This window comes from Podarcis muralis, chromosome 4 (genome assembly GCF_964188315.1).
Source record: "Podarcis muralis chromosome 4, rPodMur119.hap1.1, whole genome shotgun sequence".
Taxonomy (NCBI): Eukaryota; Metazoa; Chordata; class Lepidosauria; order Squamata; family Lacertidae; genus Podarcis; species Podarcis muralis.
This window is the reverse complement of record NC_135658.1, coordinates 4,588,611-4,608,778: the sequence shown is the minus strand read 5'-3', so window position 1 is coordinate 4,608,778 and position 20,168 is coordinate 4,588,611. Positions and strand designations below refer to the sequence as shown.

Sequence of the window (20,168 nt, the reverse complement as noted above, 5' to 3'; positions counted from 1 at the left end):
GCAAGGCAGGAATCTCAGCTAAAGCATCCATGGCAGATGGCCGTCCGATCTCTGCTGAGAAACCTCCAAGGAAGGAGAGTCCACCACCTCCCAAGGGAGACCTTTCCCTGCCCAACTGCTCTTAGGTGTCCCTCAAGCCAGCGGGTCCTGAGTTCTAGCCCTGCTGAAACCATTGCACTGGCTGCCAAGGAGGAACCCAGCAAAGTTCAAAATAAATAAATCCCATTCTCATCACAAATGAGTAATACCTTCTTATGCATGCTTTTTATACTAATATACAATAGTATGCCATTTCCCTTTCCAGAAATGGATGGTTGTTGTTATTATGTTTAGGGAAGCTTTTAATATTTGATGGACTATTGTATTTTAATATTTTGTTGGAAGCCGCCCAGAGTGGCTGGGGAACCTAGCCAGATGGGTGGGGTATAAATAATAATAATAATCATCATCATCATCATCACTATTACTATTGATCAGGTGAGTGTTCTCCTTTCAAAAGAGGCAGGTAGAATCTCCACGCTTGCTAATAGCATAATGTTGAAAGTGCAGGGAAATATGGGGAGTCCTAGAGCATCTGCTTGGCATGCAGAATGTCTCAGGGTCAATCTCTGACATCTCCTGCAAGGGCTGGACAAAATCCCTGCCTGAAACTCTGGGGAGCTGCTGCCAGTCAGTGTAGACCAGGGGTCCTCAAACTGTGTTCCCTGGGCCGTATCCAGCCCACCAGGGTCGTAAATCTGGCCTGCAGTGTTAAGTTGTGGGTGAACATATCAGACGACACAGCGATTCTTCAAACAGCTCTTGTTTATTGTGATGGCCTGGGAATCCGATTCAGAGGCTGAACCGGAGGAATCCCAGCCTGCACAGGAGTCCCCGCCTCCAGGGCCGGCTGAACTGGGGCAGGGCCTTGATTCTGAAGCGCCTGCACCTGTGCCGGATCCTCAGGAGCAGGCACCAGGTGAATCCACTCTGGCTCCGGAGGTGGTTGAGGACTCAGTGCCAGTGAGTCTCCCCCTGGGCCCAGTAACCCTTCAGCCTCTCCTGAACTGCAGAGGCTCAGGGCAGAGAGGCAAAGGGAACTGGTTTCTCCCTGGAGGAGTGCTCGCCTTAAGGCCAGGAGAGGCGGGTCTCCTGGGGGTCGGGACCGCCCCTGGCCTCAGAGAAGATAAAGGCCAGTCAGCCCGGTCCCAGGTTACGGGAGCAACGTCGTTGAAGAGCTGTTTCGGCCAGCACCCAGTCCGGTTCCCCCAGAGTTCCTGTCCTTGCCCGGCTCCTCGCTGTGGACCCCTCTTCGCCCGTGGAGGACCCTCGACTCAGGTCCTAGACCTCACCCCATGGTAACCTCCCCCCTGGACCAGCACATTTATTCAGAGGCCAGAACAGAACTGAACTGAAGGGCTCAGTCAGCCTGCTTATATAGAGCTCCAGTACAACGTTACTGTAGCAACTTTCAAAAACTATCCAATCACTGAACATCACTTTTGATCCTTCATTTGCATAACTATCTACAGTATCCCCCTGCTGACCCAGGGTGAGAACTTCAGTACATAGCACCCCTCCCCACCGAGATAAGGCGTTAGTTACAATCGTAATGCTTTCCTTATATACAGCACTACACGTAATGGTTCAATTAGGTGCAAAAGCATTATCGGTTACATTTCACTTACTTAGACCAACAGTGATACGTGTCCAACAAAATAGTCCTTTAAATAAGTTGGGCACTTGGAAACTCTGCCAGACCGCCGGGGACTGGTAGCCAAGTCCGGGGGGCCACCCAATTCTTGCTGAGGCTGTGGTGCGACCCTAGGTGGCATTGAGACCAAGTCCCCTGGATCCGCTGCTGTGGGTGGAACCTCCGCGAGTGGAGTTGGCGGAATGGCAGGCACGGCAGTGGTCTGAGTCTGTGGTAAGTCTGGCAGACCCTCTGAAGTGGGTAAGGTAATCGAGAGAGGGGTCCTGAACAGCTTGGTAGGTTTCCGGAGGAAACATCGGCTTTAGATCCATTTCAGTCCGGTTTCCGTCCTGGTTTTGGGACCGAGACAGCTCTGGTTGCCCTAACAGACGATCTCCGTAGACAACTGGATCAAGGCGGGTCGGGGCTGCTGATCCTTTTAGATCTGTCAGCAGCCTTTGACATGGTCGATCATGATCTTCTGGACCACCGCCTCGCCAATGTGGGAATACAGGGCATAGCCCGTAACTGGCTGTGCTCTTTTATCTCTGGTCGGGGACAGAGGGTGGCACTAGGGAGGGAAATGTCGTCGCGCCACTCCTTGGTGTGTGGAGTGCCACAGGGCGCAATCCTCTCCCCAATGCTTTTTAACATCTTTATGCGCCCCCTTGCCCAGATTATCCGGAGCTTTGGGCTGGGCTGTCACCAATATGCTGATGACACTCAGCTCTATCTGCTGATGGATGGCCACACTGACTCGTCCCCGGACACACTGACCAGATGCTTGGAAGCTGTGGCTGGATGGTTTCATGGGAGCTGATTGAAACTAAATCCTTCGAAGACAGAGGTCCTATGGCTGGGTTGGGATGGCATGGGGATGAGGGACCAACTCCCTTCTCTTGCGGGGGCCCAATTAGTGCCATTGCCTTCCGTTAAGAGCTTGGGTGTAATCCTTGACGCCTCCCTTTCCATGGAGGCGCAGGTTACAGCAACAGCTAAGGCAACATTTTTCCACCCTCGCTGCATCAAGCAGTTGGTCCCTTACCTTTCCCGCCCCAACCTGGCCACAGTGATCCATGCAACGGTCACCTCCAGGCTTGATTACTGTAATTCGCTCTATGCGGGGCTGCCCTTGAAGCTGTCCCAGAAACTCCAGCAGGTGCAGAATGCTGCAGCAAGGCTTCTCACGGGGTCTCTGCCATGGGAGCATATTCATCCAGTGCTTTTCCAGCTGCATTGGCTCCCGGTGAAGCACAGAGTCAGATTTAAGGTGCTGCTTTTGACCTTTAAAGCCCTTCACGGCCTAGGACCCTCGTACCTACGGGACCGCCTCTCCTGGTATGTCCCACGGAGAGCCTCAAGGTCCGTAAATAGCAACACCCTAGTGGTCCCGGGCCCTAAGGAAGTTAGATTGGCTTCAACCAGAGCCAGGGCCTTTTCAGTGATGGCTCCGGCCTGGTGGAACGCTCTGCCTCATGAGACCAGGGCCCTGCAGGATCTGATTTCCAGAGATGCATTTTAAATAAAAGCACACGTTCTCCTCATGTAAAAACACCAGGCAGGGCCCATGAATAACCCAGAGGGCATTTTAGATAAAAGGACACATTATGCTCATGTAAAAACACGCTGATTCCCGAATCGTCTGCAGGCCAGATTGAGAAGACGATTGGGCCGCATCCGGCCCCCAGCCCTTAGCTGCCTACCCCTGGCCTGGGGAGCCACATTCTGGTTGAAGGAGGCCAGGATTAGTCCCCAAGGCCTGGGATGTCCCTCCTCCCCTGCAGTAGGACTTGGAATCCAGGAGAAAACTCTTGGAATAGCCTTGCCAGGTTCTCAGGGAGCATTATGTGAATGCCCAGCTGATTACGTCTTGTGTGTCCATTCCAGGAACAGCATTCCTGACCCAGATGTCCACAGGAAGTCCCTAAGATGATTCCCCTTTCAAACAGGATACGTGAACCTGGGTCAGTAGGGTCCTCCTCTCCGGCAGACGGACAACCCCTTCCCCAAAGCCCTTCCCTCCCCCACTTCCCCATGGAGGTGCCCCACACCACCCATCACGCACCAGGATGGCTTTGAATCACCTCCGGCAGGTACAGCTGAGCTTCCAACAAAATATTAAAATACAATAGTCCATCAAAGATTAAAAGCTTCCCTAAACATAATAACAACCATCCATTTTCAGTCCATTGAGTTAGCAATTAAGCATTTCTGGAAAGGGAAATGGCAGAAAAAAACATTAAAAACATACATAATAAAGTATTACTGATTTATGATGAGGATAGGATTTATTTACTTTGAACTTTGCTGGGTTCCTCCTTGGCAGCCAGTGCAATGGTTTCAGCAGGGCTAGAACTCAGGACCCGCTGCCTTGAGGGACACCTAAGAGCAGTTGGGCAGGGGAAAGGTCTCCCTTGGGAGGTGGTGGACTCTCCTTCCTTGGAGGTTTCTCAGGGGAGGTCAGACGGCCATCTGCCATGGATGCTTTAGCTGAGATTCCTGCATTCCTGGGGGTTGTAATAATAATAATAATAATAATAATAATAATAATAATAATAATAATAATAATAATATATTTATACCCCACTCATATGTCTGGGTTTCCCCAGCCACTCTGGGCGGCTTCCAATCAAACACTAAAATACAATAACCTATTAAACATCAAAAGCTTCCCTAAACAGGGCTGCCTCTTTAGGGAACTAGACCCGGCCCCCTCTTGCTTCGGGTTGGACTAGATGACCCTGGGATCCCCTCCTATCTCTCCACTCCTGAATTCTAGGAGGAGCTTCCTTGCCTCCTGCAAAGCCCTTTCCCCTGCAAGCTCTTCCTCTGGTTTCTGGCCAAGGGAGGGAGATGCTCAGAGTCCAGCCAAGAGCCTCACCCCCAAAAGGGTATCTGGGCATTGGCGGAGCCAGGGGGGGCAGCTGCCCCCCTAAATGCATAAAAAATAATAAGAATCTGAGAGAGGGCTGAGCTGGAGGGACTCGGCTTGGCAAGGGTTAAAGGGAAGTGAGCTGCCTTCCTAGAGAGGCCAGGAAGCAAGGGGGGCTGGTCCTCCAGAGCCAAGGCCCCTCCCTCCCCAGTCCTTTTCTTGCTTTGGGGTCTCTCCTGCAAGGGCTGATTCGCTGCCCCCTCCTGGGATCTGGTGAGTCTCCTCTCTCTCCCCCCAGAGGGTGCAGTGGGGAGACGGGGGGGGGGTCCCAGGGCTGCAGCAGGGGAGGGTGCCTGGGGGGCCAGATCTGCTCATGCAGGGGGGGGACCCCAAGTCAGGGAGGAGAGGGTCCTGCCAGGGAGGGGCCAGGTCTGCCACGCTCTCCTTCCTGCAGATCAGAGGATCCCTGACTCCCACGAAATCTCCCTTCTTTAAACAAAGGAGTCCCTGGGACTTTAACTCTGTGTGACGTCGCTCAGCCTCATTGCACAACAGAGGAAACATGTGCAAATGGTTTTCCAAAGCTGGACGAGGAGGTGGACTAGCCCCCCCCCCAAAAAAAAAAAAAATAAAACCCGATGTGGAGCAAGGAAGTTAAGGTGGGAGAGAAAGGCCAGGGATAAAGAGAGGGATCCCAGCCCGTAGTCTGGCTGCTGCATTGGGGACCAGTTTCCCAGTGTCTCCCAGGGCAGCTCCCCACGGAGGCCACTGCAGCAATCCCCTCGCACCCAAAGCACGGCATCCCAGGACCACATCCTCTCTGTCCCAAAGGGATTGTTGCTGGCAAAGCAGCCGGAAATGGGCGCTGCTACTCACTGAGCCTCCAGGGACCTTGGCATCAATGGCTGTGTGTGTGTTAAGCTATCTAACAGAATAATAGTAATAAATTGTGCGCCTGAATTTCAAGTGAGACGTATTTGGCCCTGTCCACTTGGCTCTCTGGGGTTTTCCAGATACATACCTGGCCCTCAGAGCAAAGAAAAAGGAACCCCACCCCTGTCATGAGAGCGGCAGAAAGTCCAAGTGCAAGAAAAGGAGACAGAAGCAGGGGAGTGGGGGTGGGGGAGCAACTCCAGAGGACCCACAAGTGAGGACCCCCACTAGAGCCAAACATCAATTTTTCACAAGATACAAATGACTCCCTTGTCATTCGGTTCTGACTTCATGCATTGACTGGAAGGAAGTAGAAACCAGGTTGATTAATCTCGCAGAAATCCCTTCAGTTGCCTCCACATTTTGCATTGCTAGAAGGCTAGAGACTTATTTCTTTCTTTTCAAAAAGATAGCTCATGGTCTGGGATCTGGTGCAGTCCAGCCCTGGTTTCCAGCAAGACTCAGGAAACCATTTCCCCCCCTGTCCTACATATTCTGTAACAGAACAATGTATTTGCTTTGTAGGATTTGCTAGAGCTTCTCATTAAGACGGACAGAACTTGGCAGAAGACCAAAGGGTTCCTTCCGATCTCTCAGAGGCTTTCTGAGAACACAGATGGATGTGCGAGACTTAGCTGGCCCTAAAGCAGGAAGAGGCCATGCCAGCCAAACTGGGAGCAGTGGGGGATTCTGGCAAAACCCTGTGCAGAAGATCCTGGGTGAGGAGGTCACCCTCCGCTCAGAGGTGCAGAGCCAGCAGCTGAGGCAGTTCTGCTGCCAGGAGGCCAAAGGACCCCGAGAGGTTTGCAGCCGACTCTACCACCTTGACCATCAGTGGCTGAAGCCAGAAAGGCACACGAAAGCTGAGATGCTGGACCTGGTGATCTTGGAGCAGTTCCTGGCTGTCCTTCCCCTGGAGATGGAGAGCTGGGTGAGGGACTGTGGAGCGGAGACCAGTTCCAGGCGGTGGCCCTGGCCGAAGGTTTCCTCCTGAGTCAGGCAGAGGAGAGAAAGCAGGTGAGATAGACTTTCCTCTGGATACTCCCAAGGGGCTCCAAACAGGACAGAGAACATCCCATAATGGTCTGCTGATGGCCCATCTATTTTCTGGGAAGGCATCCATGGAATGAGATTTTTCACCCTTCAAGTCTTTGTCATTCTCTTTCTAGTATTTCTCCCCATTCTCTGTTTTGAATCCTTGTTTCTTTCTCAGGGAAAGGATCTCTTTGCAGAAATGGACCTCGATTCCTGTGAGGCAGAGAGGCCTCCGTTGGACACCAGAGAGAGGCCACTGGGTAAGGAGGAAGGTGGTTTTTCTCTGTTTGGTCTCATTTTGTTGGTTTTCCAACTCATCTGAGGGTTCTTTTCATCTTGTTTTGGGGGGAGACAGTTGGGAACAAGGGTACAGAGGAAGGGAGATGTATTTCTCCACAAACAAACATATGAAATGGGCACAAATGTCCAATTATTCTCAGTAGGTAAGTCTTTCTGAAAGGCCCATCTGTAGTTAGAAATGCCCTGTTTCACCTGTGAGAGAAGCAGGCACTCCTGGCGTCCTGCTTACCTTTTTTCTCTTGCAGATGGCAGAAGGATGCCAGCAAGACCTCCTGATCCACCTTTTCATGGGGGCAGAAGGGAAGCAGCGGCTCTGGAACCAGATCAGGTCAGGGGAAGCTGCCTTGTGGGGACAGAGGCCGAGGGATGGAGCAATGTCATGGACTGGTTGGGCACAGAGGAATGGTGGGAGGAAACAGCCGGGGAACCAAGAAGGGAAGATGGCTGAGAGCCCAAGGAGTGGAGGTGGAGGAAGGATGAGCGGTCAGAGGGAGAAGAGGGAGAAGCCTGGGAAGAGGAGATGTCAGAAGCTGAAGGGGAAACAGGGCTTAGTGGGCTGGGAGACTCTGTGGCAGAATGCAGTGCAGAATCAGAGGCAGAAGAAGAAGGAGGCGAGTGGGAGAGGAAGGTCGATAGGCTGAGGTGAGTCAGGAGAAGGAAGAGCCACCGGTGGATCCCTCTCCTTTTGCCAGAAGCCACCCTCCCTGCTTGTCTCTCAGAGCCAGGAGATGAAAATAGGCTTATTTTAATTAATCACTGAATGCTAAAACTGTTTTCTAAGCAGTGGACAAACGAGAACAAATAGTGGCCTGGGTTCACCTAACCAGCCCCATCAGATGAAAAACGGGGCCTGCCCCCCATTCCTACCCTTCCCCCTCTCCATGCCCCCCTGAACCCCTTGAATTTGGCTCTAGGGCATTGGGAGGGAACCTTCCCAGAATAGCTCACGAGGAGAGGAGAAAGTGGATCCGTCCATTGAGGAAACTAGAATGTTTGGGTAGGCAGAATGACTTGGAAAACACAAGGTAGAGTACCACCTATTTGCACAAAGACAAATACCCATAATTAAAACACAGAATAAAATAAGCACCCATAATTAAAATGTGCAGCAAAGCAATCCTATTGAAACAACACTGCAATTAACAGGAAGGAAACCACAGAGCATTGTGGAGCAGATCATATTTCTGCTGTCTCAGAGGAGGACATTTCCCTTTTTCTTTTAGGGTCCAGTGTGCTTTGAAGATGTCGCTGTTCGTTTCACGGACGAGGAGTGGGCGTTGCTGGATCCTGACCAGAGAGCTCTGCATAAGGACGTCATGGAGGGGAATCGTGGGATCGTGGCCTCTCTTGGTAAGGCTCCCTGTGGGATTGTCCTATCTGCCTGGAAATTCAAAAAATACGTCTATGGACCAACCTCATATATTTTCACAGAGCTCAATAGTGGCCCCTATAACACCTGGGAACCTAACACCCCCACAATAAAAAGTAACTTACAGTTTTTTCTTTGAACAGTCTTCCTCAAATTATTCCTTTTTATTCCATGATTGGGCTGCTTTCAACTGCCCAGGCCATCTTAAATGTCAGCTTCAGAATTGTTAGGAAAGATAAGTAGCTTCAGGTTTTCTGCTTTTGTTTTTGCTCCTGTCAGTCTTGGGTTGACCAAAGAGACGACTGACATTGGATAATAATAATAATAATTTATTATTTATACCCCGCCCATCTGGCTGAGTTTCCCCAGCCATTCTGGGCGGCTTCCATAGAAACCAAGAATACACTAAAATATCACACATTAAAAACTTCCCTGAACAGGGCTGTCCTAAGATGTCTTCTGAATGTCAGGTAATTGTTTATCTCTTTGACATCTGATGGGAGGGCGTTCCACAGGGCGGGCGCCACTACCAAGAAGGCCCTCTGTTTGGTTCCCTGTAGCCTCACTTCTCGCAATGAGGGAACCGCCAGAAGGCCCTCGGCGCTGGATCTCAGTGTCCGGGCTGAACGATGGGGGTGGAGACGCTCCTTCAGGTATATTGGACCGAGGCTGTTTAGGGCTTTAAAGATCAGCACCAACACGTTGAATCGTGCTCAGAAACGTACTGGGAGCCAATGCAGATCTCTCAGAACTGCTGTTATGTGGTCCCGGCGGCCACTCCCAGTCACCAGTCTAGCTGCCGCATTCTGGATTAATTGCAGTTTCCGGGTCACCTTCAAAGGTAGCCCCACGTAGAGCGCGTTGCAGTAGTCCAAGCGTGAGATAACTAGAGCATGCACCACTCTGGCGAGACAGTTCGCGTGCAGGTAGGGTCTTAGCCTGCATACCAGGTGGAGCTGGTAGACAGCTGCCCTGGACACAGAGTTAACCTGCGCCTCCATGGACAGCTGTGAGTCCAAAATGACTCCCAGGCTGCGCACCTGGTCCTTCAGGGGCACAGTTACCCCATTCAAAACCAGGGAATCCCCCATACCAACCCGCTCCCTGTCCCCCAAAAACAGTACTTCTGTCTTGTCAGGATTCAACCTCAATCTGTTAGCCGCCATCCATCCTCCAACCGCCTCCAGGCACTCACACAGGACCTTCATCGCCTTCACTGGTTCTGATTTAAAGGAGAGGTAGAGCTGGGTGTCATCTGCATACTGATGAACACCCAGCCCAAACCCCCTGATGATCTCTCCCAGCGGCTTCATGTAGATATTAAAAAGCATGGGGGAGAGGATGGAACCCTGAGGCACCCCACAAGTGAGAGCCCAGGGGTCTGAACACTCATCCCCCACCACCACTTTCTGGACATGGCCCAGGAGGAAGGAGCGGAACCACTGTATGACAGTGCCCCCAGCTCCCAGCCCCTCTAGACGGTCCAGAAGGATGTTATGGTCGATGGTGTCAAAGGCCGCTGAGAGATCCAGCAGAACCAGGAAACAGCTCTCACCTTTGTTCCTAGCCCGCCGGAGATCATCAACCAGCGCGACCAAGGCAGTTTCAGTCCCATGGTGAGGCCTGAATCCCGATTAGAAGGGATCCAAATGGTCCGCTTCCTCCAGGCATGCTTGGAGTTGTTCAGCAACCACCCGCTCAATCACCTTGCCCAAGAATGGTTAATTTGAGACTAGGCAATAGTTGGCCAAATTGGCCGGGTCTAAAAATGTTTTTTTAAGAAGTGGTTTAATGACCGCCTCTTTCAGCGGGTCTGGGAAGGCTCCTTCACAGAGGGAAGCATTCACCACCCCGCAGAGCCCATCGCCCAGCCCTTCCCGACTAGCTTTTATAAGCCAGGATGGGCAAGGATCAAGGAGACAGGTGGTCGGTTTCATCTGTCCAAGCAGCCTGTCCACATCCTCGGAGGTAACAGATTGGAATTGATCCCATGTAACAGGACCAGACAGAACTCTAGCACTCTCCCGCCCCGGCCCTGCTCCCACGGTGGAGTCTACCTCCTTCTGAATCTGAGCGACTTTATCTGCAAAAAACTTTGCAAAAGCATTGCAGGATATCTTGGGGTCCCTACCAGGCCCCGGTGGTGCAGGTGGTTCCGATAGATTGCGAACCACCTGAAAAAGTCTCCTTCTGCTGTTTTCTGCAGATGCAATGGAGGCGGCGAAGAAGACCCTCTTCGCTGTCGCCATTTCCACTTGGTAGGCTCGACGTTGAGCTCTAGCCCGTGTCCGGTCTGATTCAGAATGAGTTTTCCGCCACCGGCGCTCTAGCCGTCTCAACGATTGTTTCATCACCCTCAGCTCCAGGGAAAACCACGGGGCTGTCCGGGCTCCATGCAATCGGAGAGGGCACTTCGGAGCCAGACAGTCAATAGCCCTGGTTAACTCCGCATTCCAGCGGGCCACCAGGAAATCAGCTGAAAGGCCATCAACTTGGGATACAGCATCCCCTACCACTCTCTGGAAGCCAATTGGATCCATTCAGTGGTGGGGGCGGACCATCCGAATCGGTCCCACCTCCCTGCAGAGGGGAAGGGTTGCGGAGAAGTCCAGTTGCACCAGGAAGTGATCTGACCATGGCACTTCTTTTGTTTCGCTTTTAGTTAGTGTCAGATCACCAACATCCATAGAGGTGAACACCAAGTCTAAGGCATGTCCATGGCTATGAGTTGGGCCAAACCTATTCAGGGACAGCCCCATGGAGGCCATGCTTTCCACGAAGTCCCGAGCGGCCCCTTGTAAGGTCGTGTCGGCATGGATGTTAAAATCCCCCAGGACAACCAAGCTAGGTGTCTCCAGGAGCATATCCGCCACGACCTGAAGCAGCTCGGGCAGGGAATCCTTGGTGCAGCGGGGAGGTCGGTACACCAGTAGGAATCCTGTACTGCCCCTATTGCCCAACTTCCAGAACATGCACTCTGAGAACTGGGTCTTCCCAATAGGACGCCTGGTGCAGACTAATGACTTCCTAAAAATCACTGCAACCCCCCCTCCCCGCCCACATGACCTGGGTTGCTGTGCGTAAGAGAAACCTGGTGGGCAAGCAGCGGCAATGACAGGCCCATCTGCTTCATCCAACCAGGTCTCTGTCACACATGCCAGGTCAAATCCTCCATCCACAATCAGGTCGTGGATGGCAGTGGTTTTATTCATCATTGACCTGGCATTGCACAGCAACACTTTCAGGTCATGTGGGTTTCCCTTGCTGATTCCAGTATCCTTCCGGTCAGGACCAGACCCGGAGGCAGGGATAGTCCTCAAACAACGACTAAACCTGCCTCCTTGGTAATGACATGGTCTGGTCTTAGCATAACTCCTCCTCCTGCCCGTGATCACTGAGATTGGGTGTCCGAATACATCCCCCCCATGGAACCTGCCCCACCCAATCTATTGGCTGAGGCCCACTCCCAGGCAGCCATGACGCTTCCCCTTAAAAAGCAAAATACAAACTATATAATAACTTAACAGAATAATAATAATAATAATAATAAACCAAAGCAAGAAACAATAGCGCTCAAATTAAACTACTCCCCACCCTGACTAAATGCTTATCCCACCCCAAGCAAAAATAAAATAATGAAATTATATAATATTATAAAAAACAACAACCACTATTTAAAGTGCTGCAAAATAAAAGTGCTTAAAACATTTAAAACCATTTTGTCCCTTGCTGCAGGTAGCTGCTCAGGCCTCTAAACTGTAGTGGTAAGTGCAGGCCCTGCCCCCTAGGCCAGATGGAATTGGCAGGAGAGGGAGCGGTCTTCCCAACACTCACGCGAGCAGCAGCAGCAGTGTCCCGGAGGCCTCTCTCAGGCCCCTTATGCTGTGGCGATGAGTGCAGGCCCTGCCCCCTAGGCCAGATGGAGTTGGCAGGAAAGGGAGCGGCCCACCCAGCACTCACCAGAGCAGCAACAGCAGTAATGTCCCAGAGGGCTCTTAAGCTGTGGCAATGAGTGCAGGCTCCACCCCCTAGGCCAGATGGAGTTGGTTGGAGAGGGAGCAGTCCTCCCAGCACTCACGCCAGCAGCAGCAGCAGCAGTGTCCCGGAGGCCTCTCTCAGGCCTCTTATGCTGTGACGGTGAGTGCAGGCCCCGCCCCCTAGGCCAGATGGAGTTGGCAGGAGAGGGAGCGGTCCTCCCATCACTCACGCGAGCAGCAACAGCAGCAGTCATGATGATGATGATGATGATGATGATGATGATGATGATGATGATACAGTGGTACCTCGGTTTACAAACTTAATCTTTTCCAGAAGAGGACGGTTCTTAAATCAAGGTACCACTTTAATAATAATAATAATTTTTATTTCTACCCTGCCTATCCGGCTGGGTTGCCGCAGCCACTCTGGGCGGCTTCCAACACACATATAAACATGAAACATAATCTGATCCCATATATAAAGAACATTAACTTTAAAATGAACAACTTCTACTAGTGGCCAAAATTGTGGAAACCTATTTTGAAAGGTGTATTTCTGAGGTTTGGTGGCTCATAACACCACTTTTGTGTGGAGTAATACCATAAAATTATATTGTTGTTGTTGTTTAGTCGTTTAGTCGTGTCCGACTCTTCGTGACCCCATGGACCAGAGCACGCCAGGCACCTCTGTCCTCCACTACTTCCCGCAGTTTGGTCAGACTCATGCTGGTAACCTCGAAAACACTATCCAACCATCTCGTCCTCTGTCGCCCCCTTCTCCTTGTGCCCTCCATCTTTCCCAGCATCAGTGTCTTCTCCAGGGAGTCTTCTCTTCTCATGAGGTGGCCAAAGTACTGGAGCCTCAACTTCACGATCTGTCCTTCCAGTGAGCACTCAGGGCTGATTTCCTTCAGAATGGATGCGTTTGATCTTCTTGCAGTCCATGGGACTCTCAAGAGTCTTCTCCAGCACCATAATTCAAAAGCATCAATTCTTCGGCGATCAGCCTTCTTTATGGTCCAGCTCTCACTTCCATACATCACTACTGGGAAAACCATGGCTTTAACTATACGGACCTTTGTTGGCAAGGTGACGTCTCTACTTCTCAAGATGCTGTCTAGGCCTGTCATTGCCCTTCTCCCAAGAAGGAGGCGTCTTTTAATTTCGTGGCTGCTGTCACCATCTGCAGTGATCATGGAGCCCAAGAAAGTAAAATCTCTCACTGCCTCCATTTCTTCCCCTTCTATTTGCCAGGAGGTGATGGGACCAGTGGCCATGATCTTCGTTTTTTTGATGTTGAGCTTCAGACCATATTTTGCGCTCTCCTCTTTCACCCTCATTAAAAGGTTCTTTAATTCTTCCTCACTTTCTGCCATCAAGGTTGTGTCATCTGCATATCTGAGGTTGTTGATATTTCTTCCGGCAATCTTAATTCCAGCTTGGGATTCCTCCAGCCCAGCATTTCGCATGATGTATTCTGCATATAAATTAAATAAGCAGGGAGACAAAATACAGCCTTGTCGTACTCCTTTCCCAATTTTGAACCAATCAGTTGTTCCATATCCAGTTCTAACTGTAGCTTCTTGTCCCACATAGAGATTTCTCAGGAGACAGATGAGGTGATCAGGCACTCCCATTTCTTTAAGAACTTGCCATAGTTTGCTGTGGTCGACACAGTCAAAGGCTTTTGCATAGTCAATGAAGCAGAAGTAGATGTCTTTCTGGAACTCTCTAGCTTTCTCCATAATCCAGCGCATGTTTGCAATTTGGTCTCTGGTTCCTCTGCCTCTTCTAAATCCAGCTTGCACTTCTGGGAGTTCTCGATCCACATACTGCTTAAGCCTTCCTTGTAGAATTTTAAGCATAACCTTGCTAGCGTGTGAAATGAGTGCAATTGTGCGGTAGTTGGAGCATTCTTTGGCACTACCCTTCTTTGGGACTGGGATGTAGACTGATCTTCTCCAATCTTCTGGCCACTGCTGAGTTTTCCAAATTTGCTGGCATATTGAGTGTAGCACCTTAACAGCATCATCTTTTAAAATTTTAAATAGTTCAGCTGGAATACCATCACTTCCACTGGCCTTGTTATTTGCAGTGCTTTCTAAGGCCCATTTGACTTCACTCTCCAGGATGTCTGGCTCAAGGTCAGCAACCATACTACCTGGGGTGTAAGAGACATCCATATCTTTCTGGTATAATTCTTCTGTGTATTCTTGCCACCTCTTCTTGATGTCTTCTGCTTCTGTTAGGTCCTTACCACTTTTGTCCTTTATTATGGTAATCTTTGTACGAAATGTTCCTTTCATATCTCCAATTTTCTTGAACAGATCTCTGGTTCTTCCCATTCTGTTGTTTTCCTCTATTTGTTTGCATTGCTCATTTAAGAAGGCCTTCTTGTCTCTCCTTGCTATTCTTTGGAAATCTGCATTCAATCTCCTGTATCTTTCACTATCTCCCTCGCATTTTGCTTGCCTTCTCTCCCCCGCTATTTGTAAGGCCTCGTTGGACAGCCACTTTGCTTTCTTGCATTTCCTTTTCATTGGGATGGTTTTCGTTGCTGCCTCCTGTACAATGTTACGAGCCTCCATCCATAGTTCTTCAGGCACTCTGTCCACCAAATCTAAATCCTTAAACCTGTTCCTCACTTCCACTGTGTATTCATAAGGGATTTGGTTTAGATTGTATCTTACCGGCCCAGTGGTTTTTCCTACTTTCTTCAGTTTAAGTTTGAATTTTGCTATAAGAAGCTGATGATCTGAGCCACAGTCAGCTCCAGGTCTTGTTTTTGCTGACTGTATAGAGCTTCTCCATCTTTGGCTGCAGAGAATATAATCAATCTGATTTCGATGCTGCCCATCTGGTGATGTCCATGTGTAGAGTCGTCTCTTGTGTTGTTGGAAAAGCGTGTTTGTGATGACCAGCTTGTTCTCTTGACAGAACTCTATTAGCCTTTGCCCTGCTTCATTTTGATCTCCAAGGCCAAACTTGCCAGTTGTTCCTTTTATCTCTTGCCTCCCTACTTTAGCATTCCAATCCCCTATAATGAGAAGAACATCCTTCTTTGGTGTCACTTCTATAAGGTGTTGTAAGTCTTCATAGAATTGGTCAATTTCAGTTTCTTCAGCACCAGTAGTTGGTGCATAAATTTGGATTACTGTGATGTTAAAAGGTCTGCCTTGGATTCGTATCGAGATCATTCTATCATTTTTGAGATTGCATCCCAGTACAGCTTTTGCCACTCTTTTGTTGACTATGAGGGCCACTCCATTTCTTTTACGGGTTTCTTGCCCACAGTAGTAGATGTGATGGTCATCCGAACTGAATTCGCCCATTCCCGTCCATTTTAGTTCACTGATGCCCAGGATGTCAATATTTATTCTTGCCATCTCATTTTTGACCACCTCCAACTTACCCAGGTTCATGGTTCTTACATTCCAGGTTCCTATGCAATATTTTTCTTTACAGCATTGGACTTTCCTTTCGCTTCCAGGCATATCCGCAACTGAGCGTCCTTTCGGCTTTGGCCCAGCCGCTTCATCAGCTCTGGATCTACTTGTACTTGCCCTCCGCTCTTCCCCAGTAGCATGTTGGACGCCTTCCGACCTGAGGGGCTCATCTTCCAGCGTCATAACTTTTATATGCCTGTTGTCTTTGTCCATGGAGTTTTCTTGGCAAGGATACTGGAGTGGCTTGCCGGTTCCTCCTCCAGGTGGATCACGTTTGGTCGAAACTCTCCACTATGACCTGTTCATCTTGTGTGCCCTGCTCGGCGTAGTTCATAGCTTCTCTGAGTTCTTCAAGCCCCTTCGCCACGGCAAGGCAGTGATCCATGAAGGGGAAAATTATATAGCAATGGAAAGATAATTTAATGATAATTTAATTTAATGAAGAAAGTAATGCAATGACTTTTATGAAGGAGTATTTATTGGAACAGCAGTCATAAAGAAAAAAACGTGAAACCTTTGGTAACCATTGGTAACCTTTAGCTTTAATTACAGCCTTACAACGCCTTCACTTGAAGTGAACCAAGTCTTCAGTTCTGCAGCTGTAATAATGGGAAACCAAGACTGAATTATTGCCTCTGTTAATAGAGCTTTATTGCTGGGTTGCTTCTGTATAACAAGTTTCTTTAGTCGGCTCCATAGATTTCCGATTAGGTTGAAGTGTGGGCTATTCCCAGGCCATTGCAGCAGTGAAATATCATTATATTGAAAGCACCTTTTGCACACAGCAGCAACATGACATGGAGCGGAATCCTGTTGAAATAGAATATATATATATATATATATATATGCTTCAGGATCTGCGGATCACCTGCGGAACACTTCAGTTTGGGCTCAAGTATTTCGTTTATGCATTTTCCCGCATTTATATTCCCATTAATGACGCAAATTCTGCCCACACCTTTTGCTGCCATACAACCCCAGATCACCACACTGGTTGTTTCACAGTCAGTGTAATGCAAGTAGGATGTAAATCTTCTCTGATTCTTCACCTCACGTATTTCATGCCATCACTACCAAGCAAGGAGATTTGGGTTTCATCGCTCCAAATAACACCGCCCCATTGTTCCGCTGTACAGTTAACATGGGTTTCATCTTTCAACCTTTGCAGGAGAGATAACAATGGCTTTTTCCTTAGAATTCTAACATTTAGACCAGACTTGCACTCAACTTCCCATTACATTGTGCCATGTCATCTTGTATACACCCAGATGATTTTCTTCTGTCATGTAGGCACAGTCTCTCCACTCGTCCATCGTCACTTGCCTTTGTACACATTCCCTGCCTTAACCAGTCTGATTTTGTAGTGACTGAGTCTCCTTATACCTCTTCAAAAATATAGAAAGGCCAACTTTGGTTAAGTTTTCCCCAATCTCTCTTCTACTAATTTCTTCATAACTGTAGCCTTGTTCACTTAATAGTACAATCTTACATCACTTTCTGGGGACCATTCAATTCTTTGTGCCATTTCTATAGTTTTATTATGTTTTACACCCTCACTAAATGAAAGAACACAAAGAACCAACCTACTTGATAGCAGTCACATAACACACTGACAAAAGTCAACCTAAGCAAGTTGTGCTTCCTTTTTCTGGTTATTTGGCTATAAGGTTTGATAGAATATGAACAAACTTTGTTTGATTGCATTGTTGATTGCATTCTTCATCAAATTATCTTTCTATTGATATATAATTTTATAATATTACTCCAAAAGAAGAACTACACTTTGTTCCAAAAGTCTTCCACAATTTTGACCACTACTTTATATCAAACAAAGCAACATTCAACAACACATCAGAATCTCATAATAAATATGTTGGTTAATGACAAAAAATACAGGTAATGAACACACACCCAACTCCCTTCAGTGCTTCTCCATTTGTTCCTAAGGCTCTAATCTCTTTTTGTCTCCAATGCAGATTGTGATGAAACGGAAATCAAGAACAAAGGTGACCACGACAAAATCCCCAGAGAGGAGAAGCCACGCAAAAATTTGGAGTGTGGAGAAAGCTGTAGTCAGAGATCCCATTCCTATCAACAAAATATCATTGGAAAGAAAGTCTATCAGTGCATGGAATGTGGAAAGAGCTTCAGGAAGAGCTCCATTCTCACTTCCCATCAAAGAATTCATACAGGGGAGAAACCATATCAGTGTGTGGAATGTGGAAAGAGCTTCAGTCACAGCTCCAATCTCACTTCCCATCAAAGAATTCATACAGGGGAGAAACCCTATCAGTGTGTGGAATGTGGAAAGAGCTTCAGGCAGAGAGTCAGTCTCACTTCCCATCAAAGAATTCATACAGGGGAGAAACCCTATCAGTGTGTGAAATGTGGAAAGAGCTTCACATATACTTCCTCTCTCATTTCCCATCACAAAATTCATACAGGGGAGAAACCCTATCAGTGTGTGGAATGTGGAAAGAGCTTCAGAAAAAGCTCCTCTCTCACTTCCCATCACAGAATTCATACAAGGGAGACACCCTATCAGTGTGTGGAATGTGGAAAGAGCTTCAGGAATAGCTCCTCTCTCACTTCCCATCACACAATTCATACAGGGGAGAAACACTATAAGTGTGGGGAATGTGGTAAGAGCTTCAGGAAAAGCTCCTCTCTCACTTCCCATCACAGAATTCATACAGGGGAGCAACCGTATCAGTGCATGGAATGTGGAAAGAGCTTCAGTCACAGCTCCCATCTCACTTCCCATCAAAGAATTCATACAGGTGAGAAACCCTATCAGTGTGTGGAATGTGGAAAGAGCTTCACTCATAGCTCTTCTCTCACTTCCCATCAAAAAATTCATAAAGGGGAGAAACCCTATCAGTGTGTGGAATGTGGAAAGAGCTTCAGGAAGAGCTCCTCTCTCACTTCCCATCACAGAATTCATACAGGGGAGAAACCCTATCAGTGTGTGGAATGTGGAAAGAGCTTCAGGATGAGCTCCTCTCTCACTTCCCATCACAGAATTCATACAGGGGAGAAACCCTATCAGTGTGTGGAATGTGGAAAGAGCTTCAGGCAGAGAGTCAGTCTCACTTCCCATCAAAGAATTCATACAGGGGAGAAACCCTATCAGTGTGTGAAATGTGGAAAGAGCTTCACATATACTTCCTCTCTCATTTCCCATCACAAAATTCATACAGGGGAGAAACCCTATCAGTGTGTGGAATGTGGAAAGAGCTTCAGAAAAAGCTCCTCTCTCACTTCCCATCACAGAATTCATACAAGGGAGACACCCTATCAGTGTGTGGAATGTGGAAAGAGCTTCAGGAATAGCTCCTCTCTCACTTCCCATCACACAATTCATACAGGGGAGAAACACTATAAGTGTGGGGAATGTGGTAAGAGCTTCAGGAAAAGCTCCTCTCTCACTTCCCATCACAGAATTCATACAGGGGAGCAACCGTATCAGTGCATGGAATGTGGAAAGAGCTTCAGTCACAGCTCCCATCTCACTTCCCATCAAAGAATTCATACAGGTGAGAAACCCTATCAGTGTGTGGAATGTGGAAAGAGCTTCACTCATAGCTCTTCTCTCACTTCCCATCAAAAAATTCATAAAGGGGAGAAACCCTATCAGTGTGTGGAATGTGGAAAGAGCTTCAGGAAGAGCTCCTCTCTCACTTCCCATCACAGAATTCATACAGGGGAGAAACCCTATCAGTGTGTGGAATGTGGAAAGAGCTTCAGGATGAGCTCCTCTCTCACTTCCCATCACAGAATTCATACAGGGGAGAAACCCTATCAGTGTGTGGAATGTGGAAAGAGCTTCAGGAAGAGTGCCCATCTCACTTCCCATAAAAAAATTCATACAGGGGAGAAACCCTATCAGTGTGTGGAATGTGGAAAGAGCTTCAGGAAGAGTGCCCATCTCACTTACCATCACAGAATTCATAAAGGGGAGAAACCCTATCAGTGTGTGGAATGTGGAAAGAGCTTCCGTCAGAACTCCGCTCTCACTTCCCATCAAAAAATTCATACAGGGGAGACACCCTATCAGTGTGTGGAATGTGGAAAGAGCTTCAGTCAGAGCTCCCATCTCACTTCCCATCAAAAAATTCATAAAGGGGAGAAACCCTATCAGTGTGTGGAATGTGGAAAGAGCTTCAGTCAGAGCTCCAAGGTCGAGAGGCTGAGGTGAGTCAGGAGAAGGAGGAGCCACCGGTGGCTCCCTCTCCTTTTGCCAGAAGCCACCCTCCCTGCTTGTCTCTCAGAGCCAGGAGACCCCCTGCAATGCAGGAATCTCTGCTAGATCATCCAAGACAAATGGCCATTCAAAATAGGCTTATTTTATTTCTAGATTGATCACTGAATGCTAAAATTGATTTCTAAGCAGTGGACAAATGAGAACAAATAGCGGCCTGGATTCACCTAACCAACCCCATCGGCTGCAAAATGGGGCCTGCCCCCCATTCCTCCCCCTCTCCATGCCACCCTGAATCCCTTGAATTTGGCTCTAGGGCATTGGGAGGGAACTCCCCAGAACAGCCCAGGAGGAGAGGAGAAA

General features: G+C 48.6%; 3 protein-coding genes across 3 annotated transcripts in view; 2 read left to right on the top strand and 1 right to left on the bottom strand.

Moving 5' to 3' along the window:
- Nucleotides 1-20,168, bottom strand: part of LOC114595270 (uncharacterized) — a 71,031-nt gene that overhangs the window by 22,074 nt on the left and 28,789 nt on the right. The gene's annotated exons all lie outside the window — the stretch shown is intronic.
- Nucleotides 4,324-20,168, top strand: part of LOC144327627 (uncharacterized) — a 365,071-nt gene continuing 349,226 nt past the window's right edge. The window contains exons 1-3 of the mRNA XM_077928014.1: nucleotides 4,324-4,817; nucleotides 6,003-6,494; nucleotides 6,691-6,772. Of these exons, the coding sequence (XP_077784140.1) occupies nucleotides 6,712-6,772 (61 nt within the window). The 5' untranslated portion in view covers nucleotides 4,324-4,817; nucleotides 6,003-6,494; nucleotides 6,691-6,711. The remainder of the gene's footprint in view (nucleotides 4,818-6,002; nucleotides 6,495-6,690; nucleotides 6,773-20,168) is intronic.
- On the top strand, nucleotides 7,157-19,802 carry LOC144327419 (uncharacterized). The gene is made up of 2 exons (XM_077926758.1): nucleotides 7,157-8,162; nucleotides 17,581-19,802. Exons 1-2 carry the CDS (start codon nucleotides 8,129-8,131, stop codon nucleotides 19,800-19,802), a joined length of 2,256 nt encoding a protein of 751 aa, XP_077782884.1. The 5' UTR covers nucleotides 7,157-8,128.

What these genes read in the sequence shown, in the direction of transcription:
- LOC144327419 (XM_077926758.1), top strand. Translation starts at nt 8,129, where the DNA reads ATGGAGGGGAATCGTGGGATCGTGGCCTCTCTTG. An exon ending in TGGGATCGTGGCCTCTCTTG is followed by an intron (nt 8,163 to 17,580) that starts GTAAGGCTCCCT and finishes TCTCCAATGCAG; the next exon opens with ATTGTGATGAAACGGAAATC.